This window comes from Pygocentrus nattereri, chromosome 17 (genome assembly GCF_015220715.1).
Source record: "Pygocentrus nattereri isolate fPygNat1 chromosome 17, fPygNat1.pri, whole genome shotgun sequence".
Lineage (NCBI taxonomy): Eukaryota > Metazoa > Chordata > Actinopteri > Characiformes > Serrasalmidae > Pygocentrus > Pygocentrus nattereri.
The window spans coordinates 31,178,730-31,203,071 of NC_051227.1; the positions used below are offsets into that span (position 1 = coordinate 31,178,730).

The 24,342-nt window shown below is 38.5% G+C and overlaps 2 protein-coding genes across 3 annotated transcripts; one reads left to right on the plus strand and one right to left on the minus strand.

Moving 5' to 3' along the window:
• Window positions 1-897: 897 nt before the first annotated feature.
• On the minus strand, window positions 898-7,651 carry LOC108425792 (transmembrane and immunoglobulin domain-containing protein 1-like). The gene is made up of 6 exons (XM_017694747.2): window positions 7,594-7,651; window positions 6,775-6,860; window positions 4,399-4,668; window positions 3,513-3,797; window positions 1,541-1,644; window positions 898-1,446 (listed from the first exon to the last, which is right to left on the minus strand). Exons 2-6 carry the CDS (start codon window positions 6,851-6,853, stop codon window positions 1,435-1,437), a joined length of 750 nt encoding a protein of 249 aa, XP_017550236.1. The 5' UTR covers window positions 6,854-6,860; window positions 7,594-7,651; the 3' UTR covers window positions 898-1,434.
• Window positions 7,652-9,570: 1,919 nt separating this feature from the next.
• Window positions 9,571-22,986, plus strand: LOC108425891 (multidrug and toxin extrusion protein 1-like). Of its 2 annotated transcripts, none has more exons than XM_017694922.2 (17): window positions 9,571-9,758; window positions 10,213-10,314; window positions 10,488-10,556; window positions 12,578-12,726; window positions 13,240-13,282; window positions 13,509-13,553; window positions 13,645-13,742; window positions 15,175-15,272; window positions 15,368-15,481; window positions 16,194-16,261; window positions 17,650-17,758; window positions 17,850-17,925; window positions 18,012-18,081; window positions 18,184-18,316; window positions 20,924-21,018; window positions 21,155-21,274; window positions 21,672-22,986. In XM_017694922.2, the coding sequence occupies exons 1-17, from the start codon at window positions 9,585-9,587 to the stop codon at window positions 22,005-22,007; spliced, it is 1,899 nt and encodes a 632-aa protein (XP_017550411.2). In that variant the 5' UTR covers window positions 9,571-9,584; the 3' UTR covers window positions 22,008-22,986. The 2 variants fall into 2 exon arrangements, with proteins under 2 accessions (XP_017550411.2, XP_037402231.1); XM_037546334.1 differs by having other exon boundaries at window positions 9,665-9,758; window positions 10,277-10,314.
• The last annotated feature ends 1,356 nt before the right edge of the window (window positions 22,987-24,342 follow it).

The window sequence follows — 24,342 nt, forward strand, 5'->3', positions numbered from 1 at the left end:
ACCAAAATATGTTCCAATGTTCAGAGAAAGCTAATGTACACTTCATTTCCAGCCAGAGGTACATTAATACAGCCTTGACTATGACCATACACTGCATGAGTGGATGTCTCCAGCCCATTTAAAATAACACCTCACCTATGGTAAAGCAATGGAAATTGCTCCTTTTAAGTCTCCATAATTTAGTCATTCTCATTTTCAGCTCTTTTATGGGAGGCAATCAAATGCTTGGCAGCATTAAAATGTAATTCCACTGAAATGGTTTAAAGGTTGTGCCAACACTAATGTGAGGTCACTGCCCTTAAGGGTTTGCCGCTTTTAGGGCTTTCTGAAGAATGCTATATCCTAAATGTTTTCCGGGTCAGGTTTATTACAGTTCACTTCAATTTTAGAACGGCAGCTACAGGCTGATAGCACTACTGCTGCTGTAGCAGTTAAGGGTGACTCTCAGCCATAGAAATAGAATCCTATTTCATTTCTATTCTGTCTGTGGAGAATTTGAGACAAGATGCAAGATAAGCAGTGAGGCTCTTGAGAGGAGAGTCCAGACAGCAGTCTCTCTCTCTCTCTCTCTCTCTCTCTCTTTCTCCTTCTCCCGCTCTCTCTGCCACACACACATGCAGAGCCTCTTATATAAGAACTGTTCTGTCCAAATACGTATTCCCCCCACTACACACATTCATCAGCTGCAGGGTTGACCCAGCAGGCTCATGGGGATTAAATTCCCACTGACTGTTTACAGTGGGAAAGTTCTGCCCTGCTCCTATCATTACACTGTTAGTTATTTAAGCACCCCTTCCTACCTCTTTGAAGTTAGCTTAATTACTGAAATAATTTAGCAAAGAGAAACCTTTCATGAAAGATTTCCCAGCCTATAAGTTCAACAAAGGAAGCATATTGTGAATAAAATAAGCTATTTATTTGAAATGGACATTAGCTTAGAGTACAGAGACAGCAGTTCCATTCATCCAACAGCTTGTAGTTATGCCATTCATTAGAAATCATTCAGAACACATGATTCCTTTACCTCATTCTATAATTCTGTATTTAATATCTGGCTGACAGGTTATTCTCTTCAGTGACCCCTCATGCTAGCAATAGAGTCTGCCTTTGACCTGAAGCATCAATATTTAACTTCACGTAATGGCTTTATTCCCTCGGCAAAGTAATAGATGATGATAATATGTTACTTATTCTTTTTAGATTGTGAAAATTGAGGATGAATGATTCATGTTTTTCTGACAGAACTTTGGACCTTTCACCCCATCTGCGACACTTTCAGCTCTTGCCATGTTATATTGTACACAAAATTAGGATCTGCTGTATATTTAAAAGGAAATGTGATATTTAAATATCATATTAAACATTAGTGAGTTGTTTTGTTTGAGCAGTTATCTTCTCTCACGTTTGTGTCAGATTGCTGCAGTCTCAGAGTCTTTACTTCCAACACTGTGAAAGAACAAACAACAAGGGAAATGAGCACTCAGACCACTGACCACGTAACAACTGTAACTTTAACTGTATCACTGTAAACAATGTTTACCTTTGAGATTTGGCTCCATCTGGACAAAATTGCAAGGGCAGCAGTGCACAGGACAACAACACAGCCAGCAATCACAGGATTCAGAGGGAAAGACATTGTCTTCTCTAAATTTGATGGGACAGAAGGAGATAGATGAGTGGCATGTTTTAGAGACCTTTATTTACCTGTACTTACTTAGCAGGTGGTGGACCTGACTTTGAACCATCTCTTTAATTCACTTTAACACCTTGAACTGCATTATTGTAAAAGAGGTTTGTTGGTTTTACTGAGAAAAAAAGTTTGAGGTCAATGAACTTTAAAAAGTAACATAAGAGAACAATAATCTGTCCTTGTTTTATTTTAGAATAAAATAAACAAATAAGCTAAAATAAATAAATGACACTGATATTTAAAATTGCAACTGTGTTAAATTTATGCAACATACTGATGAACTATCAAATATTGTGTAGAGCTGTTTTAAGCAAGTAGCATGCTAAGGCTCCGCACACGACCTGAAGCTTCGCTGAGGTTATGTTTGAGGACTCAAATCCAAAAGGGTAAACCTATGTATTTATGTGTGGAGCTGCTTCCTTTAGCTACTTTGGCTTCAATGTGCTTATTAGCACTAGAATCTAGTGTTAGTTTAGCAAAGAAGGACTAAGCAACTTTAGATATAACCATGCAGGTTCATTCATATCAAACTCTCACTGATACAAGTTCAGAAAGGAAGTCAATTCATGTTTTTGTGCCTGTAGCTGTTAGTTAAAGCTACTTTGAATATTCTCATTAGCGCCAGAGGCTAAAATAAGCTTAGTAAGAAGGCTAAACCACAAGCAATTCCAGCTCACTGACACTACGCTGAGGAAAGTTTAGATAATAAAAACTCAAATCAGAGTGAATAAAATAAAGTGACTGGTGCAAGAGTGACAGAAAGACAGAATCTATACAATCATTAAAGTTATAGCTTTGTTTCTGCTCTTCCTCACAGCTTAAACTAAACAGCTTTAATCACAGACACATGGGTTTACCCTTTTGGATTTGAGTTTTTATTCTGAAAATCTCTTCTGTGCAAGTAGGAGAGAAGGGGCAGGGTTTAGAAACAGAGTTAATGTGGCATTTAGTACTTGCATCATCGTGAATAGTCATCATTATCATGAATATGATTGTAGGGGTACTTTAAAATGTGTGGGTTTTTTTTTAGTGTATTCAGTAATTAATTTTAAGACTTACTTTTCAGTACTGTAATTTACTACTGTAAATTATTCTGTATCTAATAGGAAAAGAAAGTAGTATTGAGACTAAAAACTATAGTGTGGGCACAGGTACAGTACTTAAAAGTACAGTATAGTAAGGTACTACTTGGACAGTCGTGGGCTGGAGGTTAGGGAACTGGCCCTGTGACTGGAAGGTTACCAGTTCGATCCCCAGTGCTAACAGTCTGTTACTGAGGTGTCCTTGAGACACCTAACCTCCAATTGCTCCCCTTGCAACATGGATAGGGCTGCCCACCGCTCCTGGCAAGTGTGCTCACTGCCCCCTAGTGTGTGTGTATTCACTAGGGTGTATGTGGTGTTTCACTTCATAAGTAAGTAAGTAAGTATAAGTGATACTGTTTTGATCCCACAACCGGGGAAATTCCATCTCCGCATTTAACCCATCCATGCAAGTGAAACACCACACACACACTAGGGGGCAGTGAGCACACTTGCCCGGAGCGGTGGGCAGCCCTATCCACGGCGCCCGGGGAGCAATTGGGGGTTAGGTGTCTTGCTCAAGGACACCTCAGTCATGGACTGTCGGCGCTGGGGATTGAACCGGCAACCTTCCGGTCACAGGGCCAGTTCCCTAACCTCCAGCCCACGACTGCCCAAATGGATGGGTTAAATGCGGAGGTGGAATTCCTCCGTTTGTGGGATTAAAAAAGTATCACTTAACTTAAAAAGGGTATAACTGAACGTAGTTTGAAATACAAAGCTTTATCCTTTGACCATACCTATCACCATGACATGGATTGATTTGGTCCTCTGTCCAAACTCAGAGGACTCTGTGATGCAGGTGTATGTTCCTTGGTGCTGGTCCCGGTTAGGCTTTATAATGCTGAGCCTGGCCTCCAAGCTATCCTGGTAGAGCGCGTAGCCGTCCTTCACTAGGTCCACAGCAGCACCGTTGTGCAGCCAGGAAACCATTACCGGTGGGTTGGCCCACACAGAGCAGGACAGCTTAGCTTCTCTGCTCTCTTCCACTGTTACATTCTCCTCTCCAGAGAGATCAGGAGGGACTGAAAAAAGACATTAAGTAGTAACATGCAGTTTTTTTGTGACAAATCACTCATCACATTAGTGCTTGCCAGGTTAAAAGACCTTAAACTGAAACAGCCTTCAGTTCCTCACTTTCATAACTATTTAACCTACATAGTAGTTTCATAGTAGATACTATAGATGTAAACCTTTGATGTCGCAACAATTAGATTATGATTGAAATTTCAAATTTCACTGCATTTGGTACGATTTAGAATTATTCTTAAAAATACACTGAAAAGAGGATTGTAACTCGAGGGTTAACAATACTGGGGAAAACATTTTTACATTGAAAAATATCCTGAGAGTTTTATTTTTATCCCAAAGTAATAACATAACTTATTGTTTATTATTATAATTGATTAGTACTGGACAAATTCATTGTAATGTAGTCGAAACAGCACCCTCAGATCAATCCAATATCTATCGATGCACTGATGGATTTCTACACTTCTTATAGTTAGATGATAATTAGTCACTAAACAAAAAGATCTTAATATTAATAACTGAATAAGAGGCCTTGTTTACATTGTATTTAAAGTAACAGACATTTAGGTGTGATGCTTTTCAGCCCTCACTCACAGAGCACATTTATCTTCACAGAAGTAGATATGCTAGTGTTTCTCTTCAGGTTGCAAGTGAATTTGACCCGATGGTCATCATGGGTCAGGTTCTGCACGCACAGATGGCTCTGGTTAAGGCGGTTTCCCTCCCGCAAGTCAATCAGGCCGCTGTTTCGACTCCACTGGAGCTCCTCCTCGTAGTCCGAACCCTCCACCCTGCAGCTCAGACTGACCGTGTCTCCCAGGTAGGCAATGGCCTCCTCCTGTGGGCTCACCAGCACCCTCACACCTGAAAGATGGGAACAACCTGGTCTCATGGGATATACGTACCTCTGACCACTTTTTTGCAGAGCCACAAATACGTACCCTCGAGTACGTTTTACTGCATTTTTGAGAAACAAATGTCCACTGGGGGCGCTAAAGAGAAGCTTACACTTTAATGTAACATTGTGATTATTTTGCCTTTGAAAATGATTGTATTTGAGGTTTTGATTATTTTGAAGCTATTCTAAATGTAGAATAATTTCTAGGCTAGTTCTGTCCTGGGCTGTGCGCTGGACCCAGTGGGGGAGGTGGCGGAGAGGAGGATGTTGGCCAAGCTTGCATCCTGGACAACCCCTCTCACCCACTACAGGAGGCAGTTGCAGCACTGGGCAGCTCCTTCAGTGACAGGCTCCTCCACCTGCGATGCGGAAAAGAGAGATACCGCAGCTCCTTTTTCCCCACTGCTGTTCGGCACTACAATCAGAACCTCCCCAAGCAGAGACCCAGACGCTTTCTGGCATAAACACATCTCACTCTATCATAGTGCACTCTATCATGAACACACCACATAGACCTATATCGTATCCTACCTATAATTAATGTGCAATATCTGCTGCTGACAGAATGGTACAAGTTCAACACATGCACTCGTTCTGTGCAATATCTGTAATCATTAGTGTGCAATATCTACCATTTCTGTGCAATATCCAGTCATGACCTACTCAGAAATGTGCAATATCCATACAACTGCATGTGTAAACAGTAAATTTGTAGATTCTTAATTCTATTTTATTTTTTATGTTTTTCTGCTAACGGACGCCTTGTTTATTTATTCATTTCTATAGTATATCTTATATTTTGTATTTTGCACATCTTTGTCTACTTACTGCTATTTATCTACTTACTGTGTATTCTGCTGTAACAATGCAAATTTCCCCCGGTGGGATAATAAAAGTCTATCTTATCTTATCTTATCTTATCTTATCTTATCTTATCTTATCTTATCTTATCTTAATGCCGCCTCTAACATAGCATCAGGTACATAGCTTAGCTAGCTAGTTATAGATGTGGTCATTCTCGTATAGTTTGGTGAATAAAGCAGGCATTTTTTCCCCATTTTTTTCCCGACAACTTGAGATCTCTAGCCAGCACAACGTGACAACCACAGAAACACATCAACTGCTTTATCTAACTCTTCACTAGCCACCAAACACTAGGTAGCTAACCACATAAGGTACCTAACCTAGCTAAAGCTAAAGCTACGTCCCATTATCAGCTCAGACATCTCTACATATAGCTACGTACTGCAGGACACGTAATTGAAGGAGGCTAGCGAGATAAATCGCCCCTAAATCAGTAGACAGTGCCCTCGGGCACAAGGTTATGGGAACATCTACTTGGTAGCCAGCAAGTACACAATCTGCTTTATCCACCAAACTAACGTTATAGGAGAACAACCCCAGCTACAATTCGACAAAGTGAGGCTAATCTTTTACACAACAATGTAATAGTGTATTACATATACTATAGCGTTAAATAAGAAATAATACGACTTTTACAGCACAAAACTTGCTAAATATCTGCATATTCTGTACTAGGCAGTTGTTTTAATTCAGCATAGACTTTATGATGTTAATTTAGTAGTGAGCACTATTCCTTGATATTTCATTTAGCATGTTATTTGGTAGCTCACTTGTATCAGAGCCAAGTCATTAACACCTACAGCCAGTTTCCTAGACCATTTAAAGTCTAAATCTAAATTGAATTGAATTTTCAATGATGAATCGGCACTGGTAATGCAATTTAATCTAGACTAGACTGAATCTATGTCCAGGAAACTGGCCTCTAATGTTATTTAAATTCTACACTGCATCATGCTTGACTGAAAAGTGATTGTTTATCCAGATGCAATAGATTTTGTAATAGAAATTCTTATTAATGTCTTTTCTTATCATTAAGTCATGCACTATTTATTACTGATGCAGTTTAAATGACCATACAAAATACACATCATTGTGCTGTGGTAAAATGAGAGGAACATAGCGATTGCTTTTAAAGTCTAAACTGGAAAAACATCTGCTTAATTCAGATGCTGTGGGTTAGTGTTAAGACAGCGCTATTGTTTTCTTACCTGCTGCCAGCTGGCACAGACAGCACAGAAAGAGTGGGTGAAGGGCTCTCTTCATCTGGGATGCTGTCATTACCGACATCTGAAAACTAAATACATACAGCAGTATTTAACAGAATCTAAAACTACATATACAGAGCAGTGTATACATCTGCAAGTCAGCAACAGACTCTGTAAGGAAGCATCACACACAGTGGCAACTGGAGCAGCTGCAGCTGAGAACAGAGCGTGGTATTGATTAAGGGCAGATCGGCTAACTGTAAATGTGAAAAATGTGAGTGAGTCAAAACAAAACCAGCAGAAAGGGTGCACTCTTTGGAGCTGCAATGAGGTTACACTCTGTCATTTTTTGTTATCCTTTGTTCTTCTCCAGAGCAATCTGCTCAAGTTGATTGGGGAATTGTGGATGCCTCTGTGTGGGGAATATTGAAAAGCTCTGTCACCGAGAAAGCCTTGAAGGCCTTGTTGAGATAACAATAACAGCACACTTCACCAAATATGAATGGTCTCTTATCTTCCGCCTTCATTTTTTCATAATGCACAGCATGTAAACGCCTTAAGGAGATTTATATGTAAACCAAGGCATTATGTCAACAGATGATTCACAATGTAAATACACTGTTTTTTTTTAAGTATCAGTGAAGCACAGTTATCCAGCTGTTTCCATGGAGACTCTTAATCTCCAACAAACAGTTTTTAATTTTTGAGACCACATATTGACTTTGATCCTCAAGTTGAAAATTCAGTTTCATTAAATTGCAGTCATGAAAATGGCCTCATCAGCAATTATCATGTCAATAGAAGAAAAAAGTTGCCACAAACCTGATTTTGAAAGCTGAGGCTGGCTGTTTGTGAATGGCCCCAAGATAATGCCAAACTACTTCTGAAGCTCTCTGGTTTTATCTGATTTCATCCACTTTTATGGCATTTCCCAGTGTCGGATACAAAGGTTTATTGCGTTAAATGAGCAGCACATGATAAACAATGGTTCAATCCCCCGAGGTCGGTTGTAAGAGTAATTGTGATGACGTTCTTCAGATGATTAAAAAGCTTCATCTTCAGAGCACAAGCTTCAGATACTTTTTAGAAGGCCTATGACATAGATGTACACAGAGAAACTTAATTTAACAGGAAGAATGTGTTACTATTGAAAATGGCTTATAACAGCTACATCAGGAGAATAAACAAAAACAACACGGGAGAGGAAAACTTGTATTTCATTTTCAAGTTGCATATGGATAGTCCACTCTAATGCATGCAATGTTCTTGGTATAACCATCGCTCTGCTGCCCTCTCTTGAATAAAGTGCAGCCTCTTTCCGCTGCATTGAAAAACACAAGTGATATGAGCATTTCTGTCACGATGGAACTGAACATATAATAGCACTATGTTCATTGGCCCCCCCATGCCCCACCCCTGTACAAGGAATATACTACAAAATGCTTGTAAGGTGCTGGGACACTAGCTTAAATCTAGCTTATTAGAGACTTTAAGTCTCTAGGACTGCACTGGAGAGATGCTACATCATTATTCCAAAAGATATTTGATTATCCAAAGTGCCCCATAAATGTTCAACTTGGTTGAGATCTGGTGACTATGAAGGCCATATGATTTTCATATTCATGAAACAGTGACCCCTGAAAGAGACCACTCCCACCAGGATAGAAATGTATCGTAGGATAAAGTGATCAGTCAGAATATCTTTTTACTCATTTGCAGTGATCATTCCTTCCGAGGTGACAAATGGACTCACAAATGGCTATCACAGAACCACTGGACCATTTCACAGTAGGGGTCAAGCAATCAGGCCTGTACTATTCTTTTGGTGTACGCCACACATACACTCGCCCACTTGTGGAGAACATGGTAAAAGATGTGCGAACACCTATTTGATGTCTTTCTCATAGATCCTAATGCGGATGTCCCTTTAGTCACTGGTTATATAATTCAATTGGTTATACAGAACAGCTGTCTGGAATGATCCGGAATCTTACGTTTCTCTACTCATTTGTTCATGTTGTGACAGGTGTCACACAGGTTTCCAGATCAGTTTGGTGTTATACACTATGCATATTCCACAAAAGGTAAGCTAGTTAAATGCTTTAATGGTACCCCTGTACTGCATATCTAACCTTCTCCAGTATTAGAGAGGTTAGCAGCTCCTTGATTCATTGTAGAAGTTATAGGAACTTTATGGACTTCTGAAAGCAAATGAGATAGCAGGCAATAAGGGATGTGATGATAATTAATAATAATTGATGGCATGTAATATGTTTACTGGAGACAAACGTTCTTCATCAATTTCAATTCCTTAAAAACAGCTTTTATGCGCTGAACAAGGAATCAACTGCTGAATACTAGCATTTGGTCAATTTTACTGAGTTAGATCAAACTCCAGTGCCACGATTTGTACTTAAACGTTTAAGTATTTAGATCTTGAATGATTACAAAGATTATGTCATGATCTATTCAAACCTTAATGCATTAACAGAGATCGCAATAAATATACACAAAATCATCATGTATAGGGCAATTTTTACTAAGTAGAATTAGGTCCATATAACAGTGTAAGTTCCAGGTTATGAGCATTAAATATCTGTTAGATTCAACCAGGTGGTGTAATTTAAATGCTGTATTTCATTTGTGCAGTAATACAGCTAACTGGGTCTTATAAGCCAGAAAATCACTGAATACTTCTGATTCTACAGCAGAGGCTACAGGGATCTAATTGGTAAACTGTTAAGAGGTCCAACTTTGCCACAGTGACCTGTGACTGCACAGCTGCAGCAGAGCGGCGGTCTCCTGCAGTGACTATGTCTTTAGTGAAGGAGAGAACGGAGGAGATGATGGATGGATCCAGTGCTGGGGCCGAAGCTCCTTCCATGGAGCCCAGTTCCAGGTTGTTCTGCTGTGGCTGGTTGAGGCGCTGCCTCCCTCTGACTTACAGAGAGGAGCTCTACCACATCCTGTGTATGACTGGACCCCTGGTAAGAAATCAGCATGCCTTGCTCTCTTGCAATCTCTGTTGCTCTCTGTTTCTCTTTTTGTCTCTTTCTCTCACTCTGTGCCTCTCTATTGCTCCTTTTCTCTCACCTTTCTCTCATTCTCTCTGTCTTTCTCGCTCTATTCCTTTCTCTGTCTCTCTAACTTCCCCTTTCTCTGTCTCTCTAACTTCCCCTCTCTCTCTCTCTCTCTCTCTCTCTCTCTCTCTCTCTCTCTCTCTCTCTCATATCTGAGCATAGCAGCGTTAACATTCTCCATTTCTCCAGTGTGACTGTTTGTTCACATTTATAAGTCAGATATATTTGTCTCTTATGAGAGAAAATACTGGAGATATAAATAATCCTTGTGCTATTCTATCTTTGTACAAATCACTGTTCCAAATGGTTCTGCAGCCTCATGTGGTATATATCCTGTTATTTTTCTGGTTTGCCCTTCTAGGTTGCATCTCGCATCCTGAATTATCTGCTCCCATTTGTCATAACAATGTTTTGTGGTCGCCTAGGAAACAGCGAGCTGGCTGGTTATGGAATAGCCTCAGCTGTGAGTTTATGCCTTCGTATGTTTACTTTTCTTTGACAGTTAAAATAGAAAATGAACTTCCTAGACTAGTCATAAGTGTGCGAGTTCTATGTTTTTATAAAGCATGTAGTTAATGAAGGCTATGCACATTTCAAAAGAAAAGAAACATCTTTTATATTACTTTTTTCCCCCAGACCATCAGCATTACAACAGCTGCCACAGGTACAGGACTTGCACTGGCTTGTGACACTTTGGTCTCTCAGGTGTGACATTCACTCCAATAACACTTCATTTTTACAACATATACCATACAAATATAAAATAGCATCCACCTTATTTTTCACATAACCGCTGTATTTCGAAAATATCTGGCTGGAAATGGAAGTGCTGCTCATTACTATTTTAAGTTGAATGAACCCACTTTACTAGCCTAATTCTAGCCCAGATGCCGTTTAGTTGCACAACGTGTTGTTATTGTTCAGAAGCGTGGCGCTTGTTGAATAATGGTAATGTAAACATCAGTGTGATGTTTATATCTGGGCTATTTAGTGTAATTTGGAAAAATTACATCAATTCTTCATCCTGTATGGTTTGGCCAGTCAAATCCTACACAAATTCCATGTTGTTATCAGCAATACATACTATTAATGTATGTATTGCTGATAATTGGATGCTTGTCTGGGGTTCTGTGGCAGCATTGCTTTTTTACCATTATAAATGCTTTACTTTCTACAAGTATTTGGACAACGGCACTTTTTTTTTGTAATTTGGCATCTGTACACCACAGCAAAGCAAGATGTCATCAAAGTGTAGATTTTCGGTTTTAATTCAAAGAGTTTAACAAAAATATTGCATTAGCTATTTAGGAATTACAGCCATAGGAATTACAAACATATTTCCTTCATTTTCACAGGCTCCAAAGTAATTGGACAGTTGACTGAGAAGCAGTTTCATGGTTATATGTGGCCTGTTTCCTTGTTATTTCATGACAGATGAAAGAGATAAAAGGTCTGGAGTTGATTCCAAGTGTTGAATATGTGTGGTAGCTGTTCATAGAAACTCTCAATATGCAGTCAAAACAGGTGTCAATGCAAATGAAGTGTAAAAGACAAAACAAATCTCTCAGAGAAATAGTTGAAACTTTGAGAGTGACCAAATCAACAATTTGGTACACTCACAGTGTTATGGTATGGGCAGCCAATGGAACTGTGTCAGTGCTGGTTACTGATGATGTGACTGTTGACACAAGTAGTAGGATGAATTCTGAAGTATATATATCTATACTTACTGCTCAGAGACAATCAAATGCTACAAAACCGATAGGACAGTGCTTCAGTACAGATGGATAATGACCTGAAACATCCCAAGAGAGGAAACTCAATGGGTTCCCCACTTCAGGTACTCATTGATGTCAAAGGATTTGCATCAAAATATTAAAATAACCCTTGCATTCATAATTATGTTAGTTTGTCCAGTTACGTTTGAGCCTGGAGGGACTATGTAAGGTTGTAATTCCTAAAAGGTTAATGCAATATTAATTAAAGCTGAAAGTGTACACCTCAAAGATATCTTGACTGCTTCATTTAATCCATTGTGGTGGTGTACAGAGGCAAAATTATTTAAAAATGCATCACTCTCTAAAGACTTATGGACCTGACTGTAAGTAGTGTGATTTTTTCCCCTTCTTTGACGACTCCTCTTCATGTTGCATGCGACTAGCTGTTTGTCCTGAACACCACTTTCATGTGCATAGTTCAACAGTATTAATCACAGCCTAAATATCTAAACCTGGATTAACAGAGAACTTTATCAAATGTCATAAAGCAAGTTAACTGCATATGTATTTGTTAGGTTTATTGAAGCTGAATCTTGTCTGTCTAAGTTGAACCTGCTCCATTAGACAGACCCCAGATCCACTACTTCTGGTTGTACAAGCCAATAATAAAGGATATTAACACCTTTAACATTAACACCACAAAAACACATACCTTCACCTTTAAGATGTTTCTCCTCTTCTTTTCTTTCTCTGTTTGTCAGTTTTAGATCCATGTGTTTATTTTTCAGCCGTGTTTATCCAGCTGCATTTTTCTGCCTTACTCGAGCATCTTAAACAACATAACAGTATAGTAATAACCCAGAAGATGATAGGGGCCCCCTGGTGGCTGCAGGTCCTTAAGCAGCCTCTAATTGGGTAGAGCCAGACTGCCTGAGACACTATTTTATGATAGTTCTGTGAAAATGTTTTGGTATGTTAATCAGCAATTTCTTCTGGTCTTGTGCTCAGACGTTTGGGAGAAAGAACCTGCTACGCGTGGGGGTGATCCTACAGAGGGGCATTCTAATCCTCCTGCTCTTCTGCCTGCCATGCTGGGCTCTGCTTATCAACACCCAGCCCCTCCTTCTCCTCCTGGGACAAGACCCTGAGGTGGCCAGGTGACCAAAAGCTTCTCCAGTCATTCAGCTGCTCAGAGCTCAATCGACCCATCTAGAAAGGAGTTGTGGTTCTAATGGCTTTTACTCAAAGATCAGCTAATGACACTTGTTATTATATATAGGAACAACATACAAGAGGCAAAAATATGATTGTATCTCAGCTATCTTCCTCCCATTTTGTGCTATCATATTGGCCAATTTCATGTGAACAGATCTCTGCTTCCTCCCTTCTTAGCTTTCATGAACTCACAGATTGTTTCTAGAGGTGATAAGCTCCCCCACATGAATTGGATAAAATCTGCAGAAAGCATCTCTTCTCAATTTACCTGCCTAATGAAATGTGGACACTGTTATTACATTCCAATGCAGAATGGTCACTGACAGTGTTTGCTGCTTGCTGATTTTGCTGTGAGGTAGTAATGAGATTGCAGCGGATATCTCTGGTGGGTTGACGCAGTTCTATCTCTCTGGAGTCACTTACAGTTACACGATGATGAGTGTGCTCTCTTTCAGGATAGCCCAGCTGTATGTGCTTGTTCACTTGCCTGCTGTACCAGTAAGTCACTTCCAGCAATATTTCCCTCTTTTTCCAAATGACTACACAGCAATTTTTTGGTGGGAAGTAATTGAAGATCGCATGTTACATGCTAGACTCAGCAAGAAGCTTTTCATGCACTATTTGTTATGCTCTCTCTCTCTCTCTCTCTCTCTCTCTCTCTCTCTCTCTCTCTCTCTCCCCTTCCCTGCTCACTCTCATTCTGAGCTGTGTCTCCTATACACAGGCTATGTTTCTGCATCAGCTTCAAGTAGCTTATCTTCAGAACCAGGTGTGCTCATTTTTCTACAGATCTTGCCTGCTGCTCAATTAAATATCAAATCTGTATTTATTTCTTTATTTCTGCTGATTTGGGTCTGTAGGGTGTGATCCTACCACAGATGTATGCAGCAGCTGCAGCTAACATCGCCAATGTGCTGACAAATTATATCCTGATCGTCTGGTTGGACTTTGGGTTGTAGTAAGTCTGCCCATTAATGACAATCATGTGTCTTTTTCAATAACCACAAAGAGCAATATAAGAATTAAACATTACAGTCTCCATGCTCACACGCTTTTTTTTTTTGATGCATCCATTGCATGGATAAAGCTATACAGATAGCAGCCAGGCACATCAGCAGCTTTGCTGGATCGGCTATTCATTGAAGGCAGGGGGCACAAAAAGTTGGTGCTGTAAGACCATGTAGACATCAGTGAGAACTCACATGAAAGCAAAAGTCGACACTGAAACCCCATTATCTATAAAGAATGCATCTGCTCACAAAAGGTTAAACTCATACCCCACTGAGGCCCACATAACTTTCAAACCAGAGCGCTGACATCCCTTAGAGAAAAGTCACATATTTCACACACAAAGTGTGCAAAATCCATGTTTTTACCAATAATCATAATTTTTAATTCAAAAAATGTTTACATATGATCACATTTTTTTAAGTGAACACATGTTCACATGATCATGTTTTGTCTTATGTGAACATGTTTTTCCACATGTGAAAAGTGTAAAACCCACATTTTCATTCGCATGTGAAATTCCTGTGACATTTCTGTAAAGGATGTAACTTTACACAACTAAACTGAAGAAAAACAACACCAGCTTAACTTAAAAACTAAACTGTCAAGTATCCTAGGCTAAAGCATACTGCCACAACAGGCAAGAAAATGTTTAAGGGTCACTTATATCTTATCTTCAATAACATAATATGCAGTAAATGACATTTACATTGACATAGCCATAGCCATAAGCCATAATTTAGAAAATAATTTTACGTAGCAAATTTACAATCCACTGATGGTGGCAATGATGAAAATGACAATGACACTGCAACTTATTTTAACACAAGTTAGCATTTATAATTAAATAAATCACTACATGGAAGGCCTGGGTAAGGTCTTGTCAATGCTCCAAGAGCTGGACCTGACAGATTGGTGGCAAACATTTCATTCAGCCTAATGAGACATTGTACTACACGACCAGGCCCTCTTCCACAATAATATATAGAAATACACAGTTGCCATTCATTCCATTCATTCATGATACTATGACCAAAAATGAGAAAGTCTTATATGTCTTGATTTGATTGCTAATTTGTGGAGATTATGACAAGACGCTGGTCTTTTGTTGTCTAATCAAACTAATGTTTGCATGGTGCCAATTACTCAGTCCTTTCTAGATTTGATTAGCTACCAGCTTAATTGCATTGTATTTCTCAGCATTATGTAGCAAAGTGTTCTACACTTTCTTTTTACATTGAAAGGAACTTTTTTCAATGTTCTGTAAAGCTTATCCAAGCTTGCAACAGAAGCTGCAAAGGAACGCCTCTGTGGGTGGAGCATGAATAGGTCAAGTAGTGTCAACCTTTTTAAAATGTATTTTGTGTTTTCTTGGATGTCAGTGGGTCCGCTGCAGCCAGTACTCTGGCAGAGGTCTACATTTGTGTTTTTCTCTATGCTTACATTCGCTGGAAGAGGCTGCACACTGAAACATGGGGAGGTGAGGCTAGACCAGCTATCACTAAACATTTTCATCTTGTTCTCAAACAGCCTGTTGTGCACCAGCCAACTGTGTTCTGCACTGGCTCTGTACAGGTTGGTCTTTAGAGTCACTGCAGGAATGGGGGGCTTACATGAAGTTAGCAGTCCCCAGCTCAATGATGCTGTGCTTTGAGTGGTGGATATACGAACTAGGAGGATTCTTAGCAGGTATACATGGAACACTGTATTATCTTGAGCAAACACTTTAAAAGCTTCTTATTAAATGTGCCAATATGTGATATACAAAAAAATTTAAAAAATTAAATTAGATTTACATTTGATGTTAGTTTCAGATTGAGCTTACCACAATCATACACAGCAGTTGTGGCTGCTTATTAAGTGTGTCAGTATTCAGTACAACCACAGCTGTATACTGCATTTTACAGTCTGGAAACTGTCTGAATTTTGTCAGTGTCCAGTGAAAAACATGTATCTCAATTTTTTGCAATTTTTATGTTTTTGCACCTGCATGTTGGTAAAGGGTTAATTCTTGTTCATCATATTAGCTTTTCATGCAGAGACACCAAGGTCTCGCTGAAAACAAATAAGCAAATTGCACAAACCAATTAGTATGCCTGCTGTGATTCTGAACACATCTCTCAGATAGCAATGGGAATCAGTGGAGAGCAGAGACAAAATCACAGTCCCCAAACTGTCTTGCATAGCCATGTGGCCAGGTGTGCATCTTAATTATTACCAACATTAATCTGCACTTGTATTTATTATTTATAAGATGATACACACAAACCAAAGAAAAGGCTTGGTCTTTTCGGCTTGTAGTAAAAATCAATTTCCACGGCTACCTGATGAAGGTGCTGTTCCAGCTATGTCATTACAAATGAGTTCTTTCTGATCAAAAATGTATTCTGTTATGTTTCAGGGATGCTGAGCGAATTGGATCTTGCAGCTCAACATGCAGTCATCACGTTGGCAACCTTGAACTACATGGTTTGATAATATGAAAAAAATATATATTTCTCCTTTCTGAAAGGAGTACAAGAGAAAATCTAAGTGCTGAACCCAATCAAACATTAACTTAATAGTCTGATGTTTCAGCAAGACCGAACTAATGAACACTGACTGGTATTCACAACACAGTCATTCAGGCCCAAACTGTTAGAGTTCATAGAAGTGCTGCTATTAGACGTATTCTGTAATGGAACACTACAGCATTTTTCAACCCAATTTCTCCCTACGACAGGGGCATTACACCCTGGTACTGGAGGCCTGGTGTCTAGCACAGTTTGCTCATTTCCCAGCTAAATCACACTTAATTCAGTTGCCAAGTAAGCATTTTTTTGAGTGTTTTGTCTGTTATTATGCCCTTATCAAGCCCTATCAGGCCAATAACTGGCAGCTATTTTCTCAAGCCAATGACTACTAAATCACTGGGTGCTAATGACTATGTTATTATGCAGTAACTAAAGTAAATTAGGCAGAGTTTTTTTCATTTATGTATTATATGGCATTGTAATATTCAAGTCTCTGTTTTGTTTTTTCTTTCTTTCCCATGAAATTAAAGCTATGTGAAGTGCATTTTAAGCCAGAAACAATGACCCATACTTTATATAATATGGAAATAGAAGTCCTTTAAATGCTAGTCCTTAGCCTAGTTACTGCTTAGGGCAAGACCTATATGCTATATAGTACACAAATAAAAGTGCTTAATCCTCCCTAGTTACTGCTTAATTATACAGTAATAAGAAGCCAGTTTATATTAACAAGTTAGATACAACCTACTGGCTTGATAACTCTTAATAAGGGACTAACAATGGGAACCTAAACATGTTGTGCAACAGATAATGATGCATATATAATGCACAAACAAAAGTGCTCTGAAAAAATGCTTAATTCAACCTCATTTTTGCTTAATGTAGTAATAAGCAGGCTGTTACTAGCAATCTTGTTCAGACTTAATAAATGTGTTACAAGAGTCTCCCTATCCTGAAGTATTACGAAGAATGTCTTTGCAGTTCTGTTCTTATTATGTTTCATGTAAGTTTTGAGCACTGCACCAACACAGTAAAAACTTTTGAGGCTGCTTCTGCTTTCTCTGAGATTTCTATCATCCATGTATGATCAGGAAGGAACTCTTTAAACCACACATCTGCATTGGCAATGAATTTTCACAGGTGTTTCCCTCTGGAAAACTATTGATGTGTCTAAAAGAACAAATTATATTAATATACAACTTTCATGTGAATGGATGGATTCTATAGTAAGTGTGGATCAACAGTATTATATACTATATATAACCAAGATAAGGTTGAAAATGCTGGAGTGTTCCTTTTACATGGCAATGCCTGTATTCCTAACTCATTAATGCACATGATTAGTTCCCTTTAGGCATTCAGGGTGCAGCTTGTGTGCGTGTGGGTAATGCACTTGGGGCTGGAGACACTGCTGGAGCCGTCCTCACGTGCAAAGTTTCTCTGACATGCACAGGTTTGCTAACACACTATACTCTGATTCAGTTTCTATTCTATTCAGCCATTTATTTTACACAACAAAAAATTTAAACTTCCTTTTTTTTCAGCTATCCTAGCTGTCTTACAGGGTGCTGTGTTGGCTTCATTGAAGTCATTCATTGGTTTCTTATTTACAGATGATAGGTAAGGGTTGTGAATGTATGAGCAAGTATATATATTTTATTAACTATATATATATATATAACTCACTGTACATGTCCTATTTTCAGGCAGATTGTAGAGCTAGTGTCAAAACTTATGAGTGTCTACTGCGCTCTGGAGTTCTTTGATGGTCTTGTGGTGAGTTGAGATGTAGATGTTTTAGTTTTAATATTTTTTAAAGCATAGACCTACAATTAAAAATTCTTACTTTCACCACACACCTTTTTCTTTGTAATACAGTGTGTCTGCATGGGCATTCTCCTGGGTTCAGGGCAGCAGAAGATAGCAGCTGTGGCTAACCTCTTTGGTTACTACTGTATTGGACTTCCACTGGGCATCTCTCTCATGTATGCAGCAAAACTAGAAATTATTGGTTTGTGGGTTTTTTTTTCTTCTAAACATTGTACTGTACTGTATATAACAAACAAACAAGTTTATAATATTGCTATTCATATGGGGTTCTAGTAGTATGTAAGCACTAAACTAACATTTCAGACATTCTATATTAAACACAGACATTTGAAGCTTGTAAAACATGTTTCATAATTTGACTGAAACTTCAAACTGACGTATAATAACACATATTTTATCTTGCAGCAGTTCAGTAAATAGCCTTACCATAGAGCTGCCACTGTTTTCAGTGTCTTAAGGCTGGGAGTAGATCCCAAAAAAAGAATCGATTCCGCCATTCTAGGACTTAGGGATGATGAGTCAACTCCAAAGCCATGGACTCAATTTAACACAAACTAAGCACTCAGTTTGGCCTACAGCAACATTGGCAGTGTTCAAACAACATTGCCAGCAATGTTGCAAGTGTTGAAACATCTATCCACCTGAAGAAGTTGACAGAGGAGAATCAGAATACCACTACAGCCAGCCTCTTAATGAAGCTAGAGTCAGCTCTCCAAGTTTGCTTGCTCAGGTCAAAAATAATTAATATTGTACTCTATTTTTATGAGATTTCTTTCTGTATGTTTTGCTTTTTGGAATCAAGATAATTGTTTGGAATCACCTCTTGGAATCGACTATAATGGTTCCTGTCACTTGGAATCCTACCACTTGTCATGAATCAGGACTTCCAAAAGGTCTACAGTGATCTTGCTTTCCTCACAAAATTAGTTCCACTTCCTGATAATCACAATGCGACTGATTAATTAAACTGTCAGTTATTAATTATGCTGGCAGTTAATCTGACATGTTAGGCATTCAATTCAGCCCGTGAAGTCCTACCTATGGGAGAGTTAACTTGGCTGTATCTAGTTACACACCACAGATGGAAAAAATGTGTTAGTTTTTTTTTAGAACTTTTACAATGTTTTAGAAAGTCATTATGCCTCTGATTGAAAGTCTTATTATAAAATAAATATTTTTCCCAAATTTAAGTGTGCCACAATTGTTGACACGCCTTCTTTTAATACTCTACCAACATCTACAAACAAGGTTGCAGTGAAAGTTACAGTAATGTTGGCACAGAATGTTTGTTCCCTGTACCAAACTCTCCTTTTTCAACAATGCCAATGTAAAACATAATGTTTCATTCTGTGGCACCTTTGACCTTCCTGGCTGAGGTAATCAGGTTAAGATTTAATATCTGCTCACACTTGATGGAGTCCATGATACCAAACAAGTCTGGAAGAAAAACCTCTCTGCATCATCACAGATCTGCCACCATACTTCAGTGTGGTGAGGTACATTTCTGCATGGCTATTTTTGTCTATGCCAAACTCACCTGTGGTGTTTGTTGCCAAAAAGCTCTATTTTGGTGTACTCTGACCTTAAAAAAACATGGTTCTACTGGAAGTTCCAGTAATGTTGGCGAACTGCAGGCATTTGAGTTTGTTGGCAGCAGGGACTTTCCTCTGGCAATTGTCCCAAATTACTTGTGGTTATGTAGGTGTCATCTGATTGTGGTTTGAGAGACATTCTTACACCAAGACCTAATTAATTCCCAACTGTGTTCCTCAAGATTCTTTGGTCACTTAAACCATCCTACTCACTGTGCACAGAGTCAATGTAGACATACGTCCTCTTCCTAGCAGATTCATAACATCTAGTTAATCTGTTAGTTGCTTTAAATGTTTTAATTATTGCCCTAAAAGTGGAAATTGGCATTGCATTGTTTTCTTGTAGGTATTTCCTGATTTATGTAGCTCAACAACCTTTTGTGGCACATCATTTCTGTATTGTCTGATCTGATATGGATCAACTCATATTTATACCCCAGTGAAACAGGAAGTCATGGCTGACAATATAAGTGTTTCTAATTGCTCAGGTGAACTTTACCTATCAATGGGAATATACACTCACCAGACACTTGCTAGTAAAAGGTTGGACCCCCTTTTGCCTTCAGAACTGCCTTAATTCTTCATGGCAGACTTTCAACAAGGTGTTGGAAACATTCCTCAGAGATTTTGGTTGGTTATATGAGTTCCTTTTGCCTTTCTATTATCTCAAACCAGTCTGCCCATTCTCCTCTGACCTCTCACATCAACAAGGCATTTTCATCCACACAACTGCCGCTCACTGGATATTTTCTCTTTTTCGGACCGTTCTCTGTAAACCCTAGAGATGGTTGTGCCTGAAAATTCCAGTAGATCAGCAGTTTCTGAAATACTCAGACCAGCCCGTCTGGCACCAACAACCACGCCACGTTCAAAGCCACTTAAATCCCCTTTCTTCCCCATTCTGATGCTCGGTCTGCACTTCAGCAAGTTGTCTTGACCACTTCTACATGTCTAAATGCATTGAGTTGCAGCCATGTGATTGGCTGATTAGCTATTTATGTTAAACAATTGAACATGTACCTAATAAAGTGTCTGGTGAGTGTATTTTAGTTGGATTTCACTCATGAGAAGTTTGTGAAGGATATTACATATATATATATATATATATATATATATATATATATATATATATATATATATATATATATATATATATTCTTTCTTTCTTGTGTGCTCTTGTTCTTTTGTTACTGCAGGTTTTTGGTTGGGACTTCTTATCTGTGTTTGCATACAGTCTACATTTTTCATCATTGTCATTTTCAAACTTAACTGGGAGAGATTAACAAAACAGGTAATAGAAATTCCAGTATCTCTAAATCTTACAGAACCTCACTGAGTAGAATGTCTTGCTAATTGTTCATTTTAAGTTTCATTACATAGTTATCCTGAACCAATCCTCTTTGAATATATATTGTTGCATATTTCAGGCCATTGAACGTGCTGGAAAATATAAGAAGTCTGGGATGATATCAGATTTTGAAAGTGATCCAAATCGTCTGATGCCAGAGAGTTTAGGCCCAATGGAATGCATGTCAAACAATGCAGAGGCAAGTTGTTTCAGACTGATTATGGCCTATGAAACTAAAAATCTATTTTATTCATGAACTTCAGTGTTTCTTCTGATGCAACTGGTTCTTTTTATATCTTAAAGCAATAGTTTGGTGAGAAATCTAAATTACACATTTCTCCCCTGAATCCAAATGCAATCAATCAGCCAAAAAGGTTTGGTATCTGACACTTGCTTCTTTTGTTTAGCACTGGAGCTGTAAGGCTGTATTAGCTAACCTGATTATGGTGTTTTGACAGATGACATATAAAACTTGGACATAATATGTTGTACAGCTAATAAGTAGTAGCCGAATTTTGTGAGTACTCGTGTCTGATTTACCACTCTAACTGCTGGAATGGTGAGAATATGCTTAGCGCTTGTCTTCCATTTGCCAGAATGGGAATGATTACCAGGCCGTGAGCTCTCAGGACTCAGATGACGTCAGGAGCACACCAGTGGATCAGGAACGACTGAGCATCAGTCAGGAAGGAGCAAGAATGCATCAGGACGGAGGAAAGAGTTCAGAACCACTGTCTACCTCTCAGCTCATCATCAGGAGAGGCCTGACCACTCTGGCTGCTGTCCTCATCTTTGCTGTAGGGATGTCTATTCATATCATAGTGCCTCTGCCTGAGGTTCCTCATGCTCTTGGTGCCAATGCCACACAGTCTAACACCACGCTGCACTATACTACACCTTCTCCTCAGACTACTTCATTGATGTCAATTTGAAATCAGCATTCAGTTCTTTGACCTTTATAATCTTTAATCTGAAAGACTTGTCAAAATAAAGATTTTAGGCTTGTTGTTGTGAAACTGCTGTTTTACACTGTCATTTGAAACTGAGTTTGTCTTTTCATTCTGTTGTTATCTATCTATCTATCTATCTATCTATCTATCTATCTATCTATCTATCTATCTATCTATCTATCTATCTATCTATCTATCTATCTATCTATTAACAAAAGCTACAAGTGTCCTTGGCGTTCTATATAGTTAATATTTCCAGCAGTTTTTTTTACTCAGTTAACCCTTTCTGAACATGTTCAATAGTTCATAGAGCTATTTGTGTAACACTCTGTGTGGAAGTACAAGGTTATAGGTGCTATATTCACTGCCAGTCTTGCAAAATACCCATTTATGTTTCAGAAATAGAAAGGAATTTTCCACCCTCAAAAAAACATAAATCAGTGGTTGTAATGGCTGTTATCGTACTTTGTGAAACTCAACATTAAGCTCGCAGGAATTGTTTGTTTCTCCCAGCCGACCCCATGAAGTCTTTCATCTCTGCTTTCTTTGTATCCGCAGCTCATGCGCCTGTTCCTGAGTTTCCTCCTTTTCTTTGTGGTCACAATGTTCAGCAGTGGTCCGCGAAATCCAGTTTATATACTCATACTTTTCTAAGAATGCACATAGAGGTGTGACTTAGTATCCCAGGCTCAGACCTCAGATGAGCTCTCCCTTTTGTATAGTCGTCTTTGTGTTCACATGCTTTTTGGGTGATGTGATGTAATGTGATGTGATGGCTAGGAGCAATGTGTATGCCTGTGGGTGCACTCATGAAAAAGGTTTTTGAGCTCTTATACATATTATTGCAAAGAAATAAGATGAAATATGAAGGACTTAATGGCTCTAATGTCTGTGTCCTTTAAAAGGAATGTACATTAGAGTAAAGCTTGTGTTCATGTTTCGTAATACGATGATTTAAACATTTCTGTTGTTGCATTTGCTTTTACTTTATCAGTATTGCTATTTACTACAGTATTGCTATTTACTTTATCTATATTTATTATTTTAAATATTGTTTTTTGTTTTCCAGGTGACATCTGGCCTTTAGTATTTTACTTAGCAATTTACATACATTAACAATCCTGAAATATTAGATGATGAATAATTGCAAAATAAACTGTGTAATTTTGTGTTAATTGTATGCAGCTATTAAAGTACAAGCATAAAGTGGCCAAGTTGGCTGATTAACTCCCAACTGATGGCAGACTCAGCTGGAGCTTAAGTTAACAAACATTAACTTTACTCATTGCTGGCCTCAAACATGTTAACACCAGTCACAAGTTAGAACTTGCTGTTTTTGTAGGACCTATTTTTGTCTCAATACCTGTGGGTTCTGCTTTTGTTTTTTTTTTACATATTTGCCTCAACCCAATGTATGACAATACATCAAATTCACAATGTTTGTAGCAGTATAAACACATGATTGTGAAAGGTAATGGAGGAAAATAATTGCAGTCGGCCTAAATAATTGCAATCAGGTTAAATAATTGCAATCAGACCATCATTCAATGATTGTGACTGGCCTAGTTTTAATACGTAGTCACTGCAGTTGAAGTAGGAAAGTGTTTCAAACAATGTGCTAAATTAAGTTAGATTATTAAGAGACAAAGGCCACAGATCATGAATATCTTACAAAAGTATGGACACATGTATGGTGTAATTTGGGCCTATAAGGAAGAATTTTTCATTGTTATTGTGAGGGAACCTGTTTTGTTCAAGGCCCATTCAATCTCGATCTGACATAAAAACAATGGAACACACTCAGATAGAGTACTTTACATGCAGAATTTGAAGGCCTTCTGCTTTTTTTTTCCTACATGAAAAGAAAATATTGAGGACTATATTTTTGACAGTGATGCATTGGGGGAAATACGTAGAGCCTCTTGATAGTGGGGTCAGTCCAGCTCCTTTCTTACAGTATTACTGGTGTTTGTACTGCAAGTGAACTTTTATACTGTATGTATCAGGACTGTCGCTGAAAATCTTCACTGATCACAAATGTTTCATTTTTTCTTGTTTCTTTTTTCTTTTTAGCAGTTTTAAAACAAAGTGACATTCATGCCTGATTTTCTTGCTACTCATACAGTTAATTGAGGATGTTGAGATTTGGGCAGCGGCAATTTACACTTTCAGCCAGTAACCTTTCACATCTAACTGCCACACAGGGTCTGAATGAATACTGTTTGTATTGTACTATGAGGAGAAATTATTAAGGATTTCATCATTTTAAGTAAATAATGTATACCACCATTCTCAAACTCAGAGTAAGCTAAATGAA